This window comes from Apodemus sylvaticus, chromosome 5 (genome assembly GCF_947179515.1).
Source record: "Apodemus sylvaticus chromosome 5, mApoSyl1.1, whole genome shotgun sequence".
In the NCBI taxonomy this organism is placed as follows: Eukaryota; Metazoa; Chordata; class Mammalia; order Rodentia; family Muridae; genus Apodemus; species Apodemus sylvaticus.
The window spans coordinates 156426351-156441439 of NC_067476.1; the positions used below are offsets into that span (position 1 = coordinate 156426351).

Consider the following 15089-nt stretch of genomic DNA (forward strand, 5'->3'; position numbering starts at 1 on the left):
AATTACTGTTCTTCTCCAGACACGGTTCTTGGTCAATGGCATGGTACGCTCATGCCTTCTCTCCGTCTCCAGCTCTTGTTTTTGTCCTTTAAATGGGCTTTTTCTTCACAGAGCAAACAGTTTTGACTTTGACAAAGCCTGTTCTTCTATCTTGGTGTGTTCTGGGCTTGCTGACATCAAACCCTCTGCACAGACCTGGGTCCCCAAGACCTGGAGCTTTGTAAAAAATTCTAAGCTAGAAATATGGCTCACATCCACCTGTAACTCCAGCTCCAGGGGTTCAATAGCCCCTCCCTCTTCTCTGAAGACCTAGAACATGTGTGGTATACAATCATATACATGCATACGTATATAATCATATGCATTCATATACATAAACAGAAAAAATATTTTCAAAAGCTTATACTTTTATTTGTAAGTCTGCTTTCAGTTACTTTCTGTATAAAGTGTGTGTTTCAATGCTTAAGAATATGAGAAGCCCTCCCTCCCTCTCCCCTGCCTTTACCCTCTCCCTTTCCTCTCTCTCTCCCTATGGATATCCACTTGCCTTTCCTTGAGAGGTTATTTTACTCGACTGAGTTGCTGTTCCAATTTGTCTTTGTGTTTTTGTATTCCTTGGAAGAGCCAGTGACTGTGCAAGACGAAACGCTGGTAGAACCAACTTGCACTGTATGAATACGTCTGGGTATTCATCGGAATAACAAAGTTCTGAGGATGAGGGTGGCCTGGGCAGTGAAGCAGTTACTCTGCAAGGGTACCGACATCATGTCCCTCCCCAGACATCACATCCCTCCCCAGTCTCGCTGAAGACTGTGAGGTGACCATTTCCTAAACATTAGAGGTGTGTTGCTTAAGCAGGTTCTTCACATCCCGGTTCACACGTGTGCTTGTAATCACAGTGTCAGGGAGGCAGAGGCAGGAATGTCCTGAGGCTCATTGGCTCTGCAATCTAGCAGAATATATGAATCTCAAAGAAAGTGCATAACACCAAAGGTTGCTATCCAGCCTCCACAATTTGCACACCTATACCTACATGCACATGTTAAAATATAAATTCCACTTATATTTTATTTAATTCTATTTAATTCATCATATTAAATTTTATTAAGCAGATAAAACCCCCAGACCTATTCTTGTGATCCACAGAAAATATCCTTAATGACCTGATGTTTTCTTTGTCCTTTTATCATGCATTTTAATATTACGATGATCATGACATTGAGCTTTTATTTTGTCACTCCTGTAACACAGCATAAATATTTCCCATGCCATTAGACATGCCTCTGACACTCAGTTCGAGTGTGCTACCAAGGCCATCTGCTCCTAGATTGCCTGAATATGACAAGTGTGGCATAACTTGCTATCAAATATGTATCACATCTATATGGCTGGAGTTTCTAATACAGTGATGATGCATTTTCTTATAGATGTTTAACGTGCATTACATGTGAGAGATGTATATCATATGTCATAATATTTTCCACACCTGTATGATTACTACAGCTGCCTCTATTTTTAATATCTTTTATCTCGTGACCATTCCATATATGTATATAATGTACTTTGGCCATATCTATCCCCAGCCCCTCCCATTTCCCATGATAGACTGCAGGATATCCCTCCCTGACTTTCATGGCCCCTCCTCGTTTTTGTAATTCTCTGAGCCCAATTCCTGCTGTAAGCTAGACTGTTGACAGGTCTTGCTGGCTTGATCTTGGGCAGGTCTCGTGAGTAGCCACATTGTGTTCAGAGGACAGCACTTGACAGCAGTCCTCCCATGCTCCATCTCTGACAGGCTTTCCGCCCCCTCTTCCAAGATGTTGCTTAAGCCCTGTGGGGGCAGGACGATTGATACAGATGGCTCGTTAGGGCCAGGAACTCAGTTGTCTTCTCAGCCATTTGACCGGCTACGAGTCTTGCACTACAGTTGACAGCAGAGAAACCCAGATCTATAACTATCAACACTTAGAAGCGTGCTGACACCAGAATTGTTTAGGTTCCTGAATAGAGGCCAATATATTTTGCTTTAGCTGTTTAGATGATCAAGGTGGGCTAAAGAATCCTTAATAGAAGCAAGGTCACTCCTTATTGCTGAAGATTGAGTCATTTCTAACTTTTGTTGTTATAACTAGTAACATCCTACTATCTTCCCAGAGGCACCAGACACTTGTTGGATCCTATTTCTGACCTAAGCTTCAGAAAAGAGTGGGTTTATCTCTCTATTCCACCCGAAATGAAGCAATTAATAAATGTTGAGTCCCTGGGGCAGGCGGATGGAAGGTGTATATCAAGATCTAGACCATAGCAAGCCAGATGCTTTATCCATCTGCCAGGCACTAGAGGATTTTTATTTCTGGAAAATTTGCCTGAAATGTAATAGATAATTCCCCATATCAAAACATGGAGTTTTCCCTCCCACTTACTTATTTTTACTTATTTACTTATTTTGATTCCGGTAATTGTCTGAAACGTACAGTTTGCCCATTTCTCCCCCTCTGTCCCCCTCCCCTACTCCTTACCTTCCCAAACCAACATTCATTTCCAGTGCGTGAATATTTCACTGGTAAAAAGACCAAAAGGAAATTGTTTAAATGTAAATGTCAGAGGCAGTCAAGTCTGGAGATGTTGAACGGATATTGCATTTTCTTCTAGATTTATCAACGATGCTGGTTAGTGTTCAAGAAAGCTTCGAGCAAGGGTCCAAAGAGACTGGAGAAGTTCTCAGATGAGCGGGCCGCGTACTTCAGGTGTTACCACAAGGTAAGAGCCCACACTGTGCCTCTTTAGACGTAGGTTTGGAAGGAGGTGGCTTGAACCTTTTACTGGGAAAGCATAACCAAATTACTGATAAAGATCATTATCATGTTTATGTAAACAGATATCTGTAATGTAATATATTTACTTGCTACTCATTTTTTTCTTAAATCCTGTGGTTTCCAGGTCTTTTAAAAATGATTTTTCTTTGTTCTTGAGAATTCTGTGCATACATCCAGCGGAACATCCTCATATCTGTTTAGTGCTGTAATGGTGGTGTGAACCTGGGAGACAGGGCCCTAAAAATGAGGCACACTGAGGTCTCTTGCAACAGCCAACTTTATTCAGAGCATCAGACAATTTGTATTCTAAGGGTTAAGGGGAGTCACATGCAAGAACTCCACGTGTTCATTCGCAAGAACAATCCACGTGTGGAAAAGCATGGCTCTTCATGGAGGTGTGTGGACCACAACAGCTAAAGTGAAACCCCTCCTACCCACTACACCTGGGACGGGCACGAAAGCACACCCCAAGAACAATTCTTGAAGAAAGGGAGGTCACAAGACACTTGGCTTGCTCTCTTGGGGTTTTCTTATAAGCACACAGGATTATCACGTTATTGCATTCTTGGACAGTGTTTTGACAAAATCCACCCCCATTTCCCTGTCCAATCCCCCTATGACACCTAGAATGCACCACCCCATTTTACATCTTTCTTTCTTTTTTTTAAAACTAATCCACTAAATCCATTGAATGCTACCCTACATGCTCATGGTGTGGAACCACCCGCGGGAACATAGAAAACTGGTCTGGGCCTCATTGCCCTTTAGAGTTTTGTGTAAAACCAGAAGAGACCTATCCACACAGAAACCTGGCTCTCTTTTCCATGCAGTTCTTACACAGGCCCTGTGGCGTCTTCCTTGTGCATGTTCACACAGTGATGGGAAACAGTGGTGCGCACCAAACCCTTGTATAAGCTCTAAAGCCAAGCCCTCTGACCCCGTTCTACAGGACTGCTACCCGGTCAAGCGCATCCAGATTCATTGGGTACACACCAGTTTCTCCAGAAAACAGAGCTAAAAGCATGGCTTGACTTGCTTGCTTGGGGGGCCTTTCCTTCCATGGTAACTTCAAAGACCCAAAGCAGTATTTGGTTCATACATCATACAAATAATGTAGAACTGAGATTTCTATCAATAGTGTGGTTATACTAAGCTTGTCACGGGCATTTCTCTGCAGTCCTCTCATCTCCCAGGTCCTTGTGACCTTTGTGAAAAGGATTCAGATGAGTCGAAGTATATCGAAGAAGACAGACATGGTTTATTACAGAGTAGAGTGAGACACATGGTAAGAGTAAGCGATGGCCAGAGGGACCGGGATGATCTACGCTATACACGGGGTTTGTACTCTTCCTAAGGCACCCAGGACAGTCGGAGTTCCGCTGTGGATGCTTTCCCCCACAGGGTATTGGATTGGACTAACTCTTCAGGAAGACACAACAGTGTGCTTTGCCCTTTATGGTAAAGCCTTTGCTAGGCAGTACTCTTCATTCTGAAGTTGTGTCTCTGTCCAGGGTCAGAGATGAGGCAAGCCCCCCTCTGTTGACCATGATCAGAGGTCTGCCATTTCATTTCCTGGTTTTATAAGATGTCAATGAAGAGGGATGGGGCATGTACCCCACAGACTTTCAAATCGTTCAGTGTCTGTTACCTAGCGATCTCCTCTCTTCAGAACCTCACCCAGCCTCCTGCTTTACCATTCTTTGCTGTATGATCATCATGTATAAAGCCCAAAGCATTTCCAGAAATAGCTCATTCTTCACGAGCCCCTATACTACCTTCGTGGGTGTGGAAAAACAAAAGAGACCGTGAGAGTAAGAGTTTGTAATTGCCGCAAGGTGTGAATGATCCCGACAGAAGGAAGAGAAGTGAGGACTGCTCTGTAGGCCTTTCTGAGCCTGTCCATCAGCTCACCGTGAAGACTGTGTGTTTGAAGTGTGTGGAGACTCCAGAGACTTCCCATAGCCCCTCCCGGACACTTGTGGGAATGAAGCGGCTGGACGGACTCTAGCTGGCTCGCTGGGGTTGGTATGACATCACTTCCCTCACAGTGGCTTGTGGGACTCAGCATCTGAGTTCCCAAGACCTGTGCAGCCTCCTAGCTCAGCATTCACAGTCTCCCCTTACCTTGCTAGTGGGGCTCCTGGGACCCTAGAGTCTTTCCACAGCGCCACCCTTTTATTTCCTTTTCCCTGGGAGCCTGTTACTCCTGGGCACACACCCACAAGGCTCGCTTCTTTACTTAGCTCAGTGACTATTCAAATTCCTCATAGGAAATACTGTCCCTTAGCCCTTTTGTTTATAGTGGAACCCATTAAGCCACTCCTTAATTATTAATTATAAGTACCAAACACAGAGCAGACGACTTAGCACTTCCTAAGGATCAAGAAAAAGATTTTCCAAAGAATCGTCTGAAACCAGGGAAAGGAATTTTGATTTGGAAGATGTTGATCATGCTGATTGGACCTCAAAGCACCAGCCAGGACTTGGAAATTTTAGAGAAAGTTTAGGACAGATTCCAACTCTATACCTGCCCAGGCTGAAAGGGCCCTTTGACTGGGAGGGGAAGCTGGGGACAAAGTGACTTGCCCTACTTTGGACTCCTACCTGCTGGCTTGCTGGCTTTCGATTTAATATGCAGATCTTTGGGGAACTCGGTACATTGGGTTCCCTTTCATCTGTAATCATCATTAACTGAGGTTCAAAGCCCTAGCGCTAAGGAGGAATTATCTCCCTTAAGCCTCCAAGCCCTTGACGAGAGAGCTCCTGGCTTCTCTTCTTTCTCTTTACTCTCTCAAATCTGACGTGTTGAATATTAATCTCTTGGGGGGCACAGAAGTAATTCTGAGACATGCCTTTTTTTTTATCTAAATGCTGTGTAATTTATGAATCTTGATAATAAAAATACCAAGGTTATAACTAGCATGCTGTGAGCAGATTTCAGAATGTATTCCAATAGAAAGAGATTTCTAGAAGACATTGGGAAATGTGCCCTCTGCTCTTTGATCAACAGAGCCATGGGCGTGGGGTCTGAGGACACATCCTTCTGGTAGGAAAGCCTGCTTTCTGTATCTGAATACTTTCTGCAGTTTTAACATACAAGTTGACCGGAGAATTTTAAAACGTTGTGCATGCTTCACCGAGCATGCAGTTAAAGGTGTTATCTCTCCTGGGCAAGAATGAAAGGTAAAAATAAGAATACAAGATGCAAAAGGAAAGAAAAAATATTTTTTTTACTTCTTTGCTTCTGTCCTGAGCTGTCAGGGATGCCCTGAAACTGATTAGCCTTAATTTTGGCATTGTGAGGACTGCAGTGGCTTTAGTCCTCCCTGCCCTTCTTCTGAACTGCAGACTCCCTGTCTTTATTCCGGAAGTCAGGTGGCCAAAATAGAGCAGTAGGTTCACGTGTTTCTTAATGTCCTTTGCTTTGTGGGGAATGGGTGAGAATCAGGACACACTCCGGTGTGGAAGGGAGGTCTCAGCTGCTTGACTTCGAGGCCTGGGGTCTGCCCTGGCTCTCTCCTTCCCCTCCTCCCACCCCTCCCCTTCCTATGTCCCCCTCTTCAGCTCTCCCCTCCTTTCTCCAGCCTCCCCTACCTCCTCTGTTTTTTCCTTCTCTTCCTTCCTTTCTCCCTCCCTCCCTCCCTCCCTCCCTCCCTCCCTCCCTCCCTCCCTCCCTCCCTCCCTTCCTTCTTCCCTCTTCTTTCTTTCTTTCTTTCTTTCTTTCTTTCTTTCTTTCTTTCTTTCTTTCTTTCTTTCTTTCTTTCTTTCTTTCTTTCTTTCTTTCTTTCTTTCTTTCTTTCCTCCTTCCTTCCCCCTCTCCTTCCTTTCTCCACTCCCTCCTCTGCTCTTACCCTATCTTCTCCTCCTCTCCTTTTATTCTGAGCATTTCCTAGAACAAATAATTTCCATTCTGACAAAACCTACCAGGAACATGATGCTTGTATACATGTCCTCATTTTTCAGTGTCCACTGGGCCCACGGCTGTGACAGCAGTGAACAGTGAGGGATCGGTGTCCCACTGCAGCACACAGCATGCATGCACACATGCGCGCACGTGTGTGTGTGTGCGCGCGCGCGCACACACACACACAGACACACACACAAACACACACACACACACAGGACTGTGTTTGAAAACCACAACCTTCTAATCGTGCTGTGACTTCTGCCTTTTCACCAGGCCCCATTAGGCCTCCGGTTTTGCCTCCATCCATCCTGACTGACTCGTGTTTACTGGAAACCACTCTTGGGTCCCTGTCAGATTGTGCTTAGTTTTTTGAGAAAATGGGACTCTAGGGTCTTCACAGTGAGCTAATGGCCAATGTTCTAAAAAACAACTTCTTTATAATCGATCTAATCTCTCTCTCCCTCTCCTTTTATCTCCCCCATCTCCTGCTCCCTCCCTCCCTCCCTCCCTCCTTGTCCCCCTCTCCTTCTCTTTCTCCCCCCTCCTTTCCTTCCTTCTTTCTCCCTCCTCTTTCCCTCCTCTCTCTCTCTTTCTCTCTCTTTCTCTCCCTCTCCTCTTTCTTTCCCTTTCTCCTTCTCTTGTACTCTGTTCCCATGCCCTCTCATCTATGTGTATATATTTGGATCAGAATTAATCATGTGGTTATTAATTAATTAATTAATAATTGACTTAGTTTTCCTTTCTCCAAACACCTCCTCTTTTGATGTAGCCAGCTGCAGTGCGTCTTTTGGAAATCTCAGAATACATCCTAGCCCTTCCTTCCAAAGCTTAGACCTACCCATTGCGGTTGTCCCCTACTCGTGCAGGAAGTCACCCACCAGCTCATACTTGGAAGTTTCCTCTCGTTCAAGGCAGCATGACTTCACAGCTCTGTAACTACAATTGTCCTTATGCGAAGCTCTTCTCTCCAGAGTAAGGCCAGCCAGACCCAACTGTAGAGAAGGTAGAGAGAGGGAGTGGTCTGGGATGCAGTCCCCCCCTATTTTACTTGCTTAGATCCTTTTGTATGGCAAAGGGGAGCACATGCTGAGGCTCCAGTGCTTGCTCCACACAGAATTAATTCTCTTTCCATTTAAGCTGGACTCCATTCTGGGGTTTCCCGGCGTGTGGTTTGGCACTTAGATCCATGCAGCTATTCACAGCAGAGGCCAGCAAAGAATCCTGGATTCTCTCCTTTCCTTCGCCCCTTGTCTGAGTCAGGGTTTCATTGCTGTGAAGAGACACCATGACCAAGGCAACTCTTATAAGGATAACATTTAATTGGGGCTGGCTCACAGGTTCAGAGGTTCAGTCCATTATCATCAAGGTGGGAGCATGGCAGCATCCAGCCAGGCATGGTGCAGGAGGAGCTGAGAGTTCTACATCTTGCTCTGAAGGCAGACAGGAGAAGATTAGCTTCCAGAGAGCTAGGATGGGGGTCTTAAAGCCCACCCCCACAGTGATACACCTCCTCCAACAAGACCACACCTTTCTCAGACAATGCCACACCTCTTAACAGTTCTGCTCACTGGGCCAAGCATATACAAACCATCACACCCCTCCACATTCAGCATGTGGCCAAGTTTGCAGTCTTCCTTATGCACAGACGCCCACCCCACCCCACCCCACCCCACCTGATCCTACCACCTTTTCTGGTCCACATGGCAAAAGGTAGTCATCTCTTCCAATCTCTACCTTGTCTGATCCTCCCATGACTCTCTGATGTCCATACCGAGTTAGTCTCCTGGGACCACTCTGCACGGAGACCCTGACACACTGACCACCATGGCTTAGCTAATGACACTGTGCTGGAGAGGTTGCTTCCCCTGACCCCTTCAGTCCTCACAGTTCTCAAGGCTATACTTTATGATGTTCATACAATCTCATGTCTTCCTTGAAATCCATGTCAGCAATTCTGAAAAGTTGGTAATGAGACAGCAAACAAATTATGACATCAGGCCCTAGTCTCTGACTTCATAAAAACAACTAGTAGGTTAATAAATATTTTCCAGACCTTTTGCTCTACGAAACATACAGAAACATGTTCTCACATATAGAGAGACTGTGTTTTTCATAGGGAATAGTGCCATTCACTGCACACGTGTGTAAGGAGACTCTGAGTCCAGGTTGCCTCATGCTCTTGGGTTGTGCATAAGTTGTAGTGACAATTTCTGTGGTATTCAGAATATTTTGACTCATGACGTAAATGGTATTGTAGCATCAGCTACTAGCAGCCCCCCCTTTCCCTGCTGGTAACGTAAGAGTATTCTTTACTAATAAAACTGCTCCAGAGTACAAATTACCCTTACTTCAAAGCAATTCCTTCAAAAATTCTATGCACAGAAATGATTCTGACATTTCACTGATAAGAACTCAGTCCTCATGAAGAACTTGTGTCTCCCTTGGTACGGAAGCTGTGCTAACGCCTACCTTCATCGCTGGAAAGGTTACCTGGGATGGCACAATCACAGCCGGCTTATGCAGGTATCCTGCATCCCAGAATCCCCTCTACCAGCCTGAGATGCCACGCTCTGCAGTTCAGACACCTCTATATCAAAAGCAAGACGCAGAACAAATGGATTTATTCCTGTTATTGCACTTGTACAAATAGAGACCCCCTTTTGGGGAGACAGTTCAAATTTCAGGCACGAGTCCAGCTTGTTTTAAATGACCAAGGATGCAGGGATATTTTTAGAGAGACAGAAACCCACTAACACAGGGGTTGGGCTGCAACTGTGTACACTTGCCCTTCCTACAGAAGTGTTTTAGAAAAACGTTCGTCTGAAGCCACTGCGTCTGGAGGCTCTGAGCATAGACTCTCAAATGGAGACAAAGCTCTCCTCTCAGGACTCTGCATCAGCTTGAGCATGCCTTGATGTGTTAGCTCCCCTCAAACCACCATCTCTGTCTTTCAACCATTCTCGTTTTTATAAAAAAGGCCGTATGAACAAGTTAAAAGTTTCAGAATGCATTATATAAAACTGTATTGAGCTTTTTAAAATAGAAATGTTTATAAGAGTACCCTAAAATTTGAATCACTATAATTATGCGATAATAATAACTATAATTTAATTTAGTGGGTTACTTAGTAATACTTCAGGGCCTGCGGTGGGCTCAGAAAGGGATGATTTTCATACTGTGTTCATTTTGAAGATGACCTACAAAAGGAAAGGGGGCTTATGCCTCTTCGTTTTCAGCACGATAATGGCCTCCATTTTTTTTCCCGAAGAATGAAGTAATTTGAGGCTTCTGCAGAGATTTGCAATTTGCATACACAAAGTGAATTGCTCACTTAATTCATTCGGTCCCACAAGGGAAAAATAATTAGGATTCAGCCAACAAAGGCAAGGCAGAGAAGTGCCTTTCAGGCAGTGCTCTCATTTTCACTTGGTAAACATAAATAAATCATCATCTATAAATTACCATGAGCAGAAAATAGGTAGAATTGGAAGTCAGGTCCTTGTTTGCCTGAGTGACTTCAGACTTCAGCTCACCAGGACAGGGTCGAATATTCCCTGGCAGTGCCCACTAATCCACCACATGCATTCGGGTTCCTCAAGGGAACATGCCTTTAAACATCCAATTGAGTGAATCTCCCCTTGAAACTCTAGATGAAATTTCAACCGTTTCTTCATCTAGCTGCAAAATAATCCATTTGGAAAATTGAACTGTGTAATTTGCGATTGTTTTCCAAGTTGTTATTGCAAAACCCTCTTAACAGCAAATTAAACTTTTAAAGTATGGCCACTTTGCTAATTGCTGCCTGTTAAACATTTATTTCAGCAAATACTATCATTTATGACGAATAAGACATCTGGCATGCAACTTTGAAACAGACAAATTAATTTGCAGTCTATTTTTAGTAGTTTTAAATTGGGTGGCATACTTAAAGACTTATCAGAAATTTGGTATTTTTTTCTTTCCACAGCCCTATGGTAATGTGTATAGCAATCAATTAGTTCTTAAGTCTTTCCTGTCTTTTCCTTAGACCCACTCTAACCCAAGGGGAGAACTTAATCATCACTCATTGGCCAGTTGACTGCTGGGCTCTCCTGACCCCATTACTTTTCCTCTGCTCTAATTCCTGGTCTCCTTAAGGTTGAAGCCACAATAAATGATCTTGTCAGATACACACAGCTCCCAATTGGTGCCATTTATCTCAAGATTCCAGTGACCCTGAAGACCCATTGTACTGGGAACACATGGGCCACATAGTAATCATTGCAACACAAACACACACACAGATACATACATACAGACAGACAGACTTATGCATACATATATATACCCCCATACATATACCACACACACAGATATATACATATATACACACATACACCACACACACATATATATGTGCACATACATACCCCACACATACACCACACACACACAGAGATACATACATACATTCACATACATACACGTACACCACACGCAGAGATACATACATACATACATGTATACATACACACACATACCCCCACAGAGATACATACATACATTCACATACACACACATACACCATACACAGAGAGATACATTATATACCCCACACATACTCCACACACACACAGAGATACATACATTCACATACATACACGTACACCACACGCAGAGATACATACATACATACATACATGTATACATACACACACATACCCCCACAGAGATACATACATACTTTCACATACACACACATACACCATACACAGAGAGATACATAAATACATACATGCATGTATGCATGCTTACACATACACACACATACTCCACATATACACCACACACAAACAGACACACAGAGACACACACATACCCTACACACATATACTACACGCAGAGATACATGCATGCATACATAATACATGTGTACATATACATGCACATATACCACATACATATAGCACATGCACACAGATACATACATACATACATACATACACACACATAGACACACGTATACCCCACAGATACACCACATACAGAGGCATACACACACAACCCGTACACATATACCACACATACACATACATAAATACACATATACACACATACTGCACACATACAGCACACACAGACACACAGAGACATACATATACCACACACAGAGATATATACATGCATACATACATAATACATACACATACACATACCACACAATATACCCCACTACCACACATACACAGATAGATGGATAGATACATATATACACACACCACACACACATATAACACACACAGATACATACATACATACATACACATATACACATGCCCCACATACACACCACACACACACAGAAACATATACACACACCCCACAAATATACCACACACACATACACACAAACACACACAAACACACCACCATCCTCACCACACACACACATACACATGCACACTGCTTTTCCAATGATGTGATAAAATGGTGTCCAAAAGCAATTTAGGGGAAGAAAAGCTTTACTTTAGCTTACAGGTTACATACAGTCCATGACATAGTAATTTATTTTGTTGGAAATCTATTTGGTTTTTTTTCACCTCATAACTCCCTGCCTACCCTTGACACCCACTATGGGGACACCCAGTCATAACTGAAGAGCAGAGGACTCCTTGCTCCTTACCTTCTTCCGTTGGTGTTGGGGTGGGGGCTTAGTAGAGTACCCTACATGTCTGTATTTGTATTTCTGTCTCTGTTCTTTACCAATTGTGGGGACAACTTAAAAACCCTTAGGGCTCAACTTTCTCATATAGTCAATATAAACATTATGAAAAAATAAGAGGCTATAATTGATATGAAGTAGTTATAACTCAATACTTTGCATGCTAATTGGGAACTAGATAAATGTTGTTCACAAACATTGTTATTATGACTTCAGTATATTGTCTATTATGCAGAGCTCGGCAGATGCCCCAGACAAGGCTGAGATAGAGTCCCTATCTTACTCTGGGAGTTTTGGATCTTTGTGGATTAGATTCCTGGACTCCTGCCTTTCATTTATGTAGACTTGATCTACATAATTCTTGGGAATCTGCCTGACTGGATTCCAGCTCAGTGTTCCTGCCACCAGTCAGGGGTAGTCCATCCCTTAGCATGGAAATGTCCATCATTCTGCTTGGGTCTGTGGATCCGATGACAGTGACCGCCCCAGGAGTCCGAGCTTTTGTTTAACAAGACCTCAAGAATGTCTGCTTCTTGCGAGTCACAGTTCTTAGCACTGGTGATGCAGTGCAGAACCAAATCGATGACTCCCTGCCTCTAGTGAGGAAGAGGAAGATACAGAGAAATAGATAAAGGAATTACCTCCAGTGTTGGTGTACAGGGTTGATGCCAGACAGATGGGATCAGGAGAAAGGGTGGGAGAGGAGGACCACGGTTTTAAATGGATCAGTGGTGGTGCCATTGGGCAGACACTGCCTGCACGTGAAGGGGACACGGGAGAGTGCTGGGGCGTGTGGCTGGGCATGGCTTTCAAGTGAACAGTGAACAAAAGCAAAGGTTGTATCTGCTTCAGTGCATCCTTAAAGGTCCCGTGAATGAGACCAGTTCCAGTTCCAAGATGTGGCTATGGTTTTCAAAAGATGAAATCCATTCTGACTGACTTCACTCAGCTAGAACTAGGTCTCTCCAATACAGTGACCTCTGCAAAGGTCATAAAGACAATGTCTCCAGGTGGCAGAGGTATCTAGGAGTGTCCTAGAACTTCCAGGGACTGTTCACTAGACATTCTTCAGAAGCAGCTTTGTCACTTGCAGCAGTGGAAGGTGGGCTATCTCTCTGAAAGCAATCCAGGGAGTGTGGGAGGAAAATCTGCTGTGGGGATCAGTCTTGAAATGAGAGCATCAGATTTTTTTCTCAGACTGACTTCCAGGCAGTACCTTCCAACACGATCAGACACTAGAGCCAGAAAGCATGCCACGGATGAGGCTACCTTATGTTACTTCTTACACTGCTTCAGAATAGGCAAGCTGGCCCGCCCACACCATCTGCCCAGAGTCTGGTGAAGGGAAGATGCTGTGATGTAGCTGTGAACTTCAGAGTCTGGCCAGGATGGGGGACAGGAATTATCAAATGGTTTGAAAGGCAGAGCATTGTCCATTTCTGTCTTGTCAGAAGTGTGAGCTAAAGGGACGGGACACCCCTGTCCTCCTGTGCCCACGTCTCATGTGTCCTAAACAGAAGAATGTGTGCTTGTGATCAACTTGGGCTGTGCTTTCTGGGATGCCCTAAACAGATATATGTTGGCTTGGAGTCCATAAACATGCCCCCACCCACCATCCTCAGCAGGCTACCTGTACACACACACACACACACACACACACACACACACACACCCCACATACATATCACCTGAGGACATGCCAGCAATAGCTTAAGGAGGATGCCCATGTGTAGAAAAGGTTGTATGGTGGTCATTTATGCCAGTGTACACACAGACAGTGGGACTTGCTCATTGATCAAATTCATTAGGTATATATGTTTTGAAATTAAAAGGAAAGAGTTACCAGTGAGCCTAGCAATAATTGGGGTCTGTGTTTCCAGACTAACTTAGCCAAAAAGCAGGGTGGGGTGGGAAAGAAAGAGCACATTGGTTTCGTATTTATCTAGAATGAGGTGATCACAGACATAGGATTTAACTTAGTGTAATATGCCAATGGGATGAAAGGAGCAGAGCTTGGGTCTAGAAGACCTCCAGGAGATCCTGAGGGTGCTGCAGTGGGGCTAGGAGCACATAATGCAGTGATAGGGGACATTTCCAGATCCAATTACAATTCAAAGGGTGTTTACTATGGGGAGGAATGGCAGCCTCTTCCACATGGTGAATGTGTTCGTCTCCCATGTGGGAGTATATAATATTCTTTCACATCCGTGTTATCTGAGTCTGGGGATTTATCTGGATCACATTACAAAGCATTCTATTGTCCCTTGCCTGTGTTATATCATAGGTCCATGATGGTTATGTTTATCTCAAACATATACAGACCTATGCCATTTTCTTGGCTCCCTAAGTAATACAGAGCAAACTCTATTTGCATGGCATTTAAATGTATTAGATATTGTAAGTAGCCTAGAAATAATTTGAAGTATACACAAGAATTTGCACACTCTACCATCTCACAATATTTGAACTTCTTACGGATTTTGGTATTGGTCCTTTGGTGGTGTACTGGCTAGTTTTGTGTGTCAACTTGACACAGGCTGGAGTTATCACAGAGAAAGGAGCTTTAGTTGGGGAAGTGCCTCCATGAGATCCAGCTGTGGGGCATTTTCTCAATTAGTGATCAAGTGGGGAGGGCCCTTTGTGGGTGGTGCCACCTCTAGGCTGG

General features: G+C 43.9%; 1 protein-coding gene across 1 annotated transcript in view; it reads left to right on the forward strand.

The window, feature by feature from the left end:
• Positions 1-15089, forward strand: part of Dok5 (docking protein 5) — a 150805-nt gene that overhangs the window by 72152 nt on the left and 63564 nt on the right. Inside the window, exon 2 of the mRNA XM_052181581.1 lies at positions 2653-2760. Coding sequence (XP_052037541.1) covers positions 2653-2760 — 108 coding nt within the window. The remainder of the gene's footprint in view (positions 1-2652; positions 2761-15089) is intronic.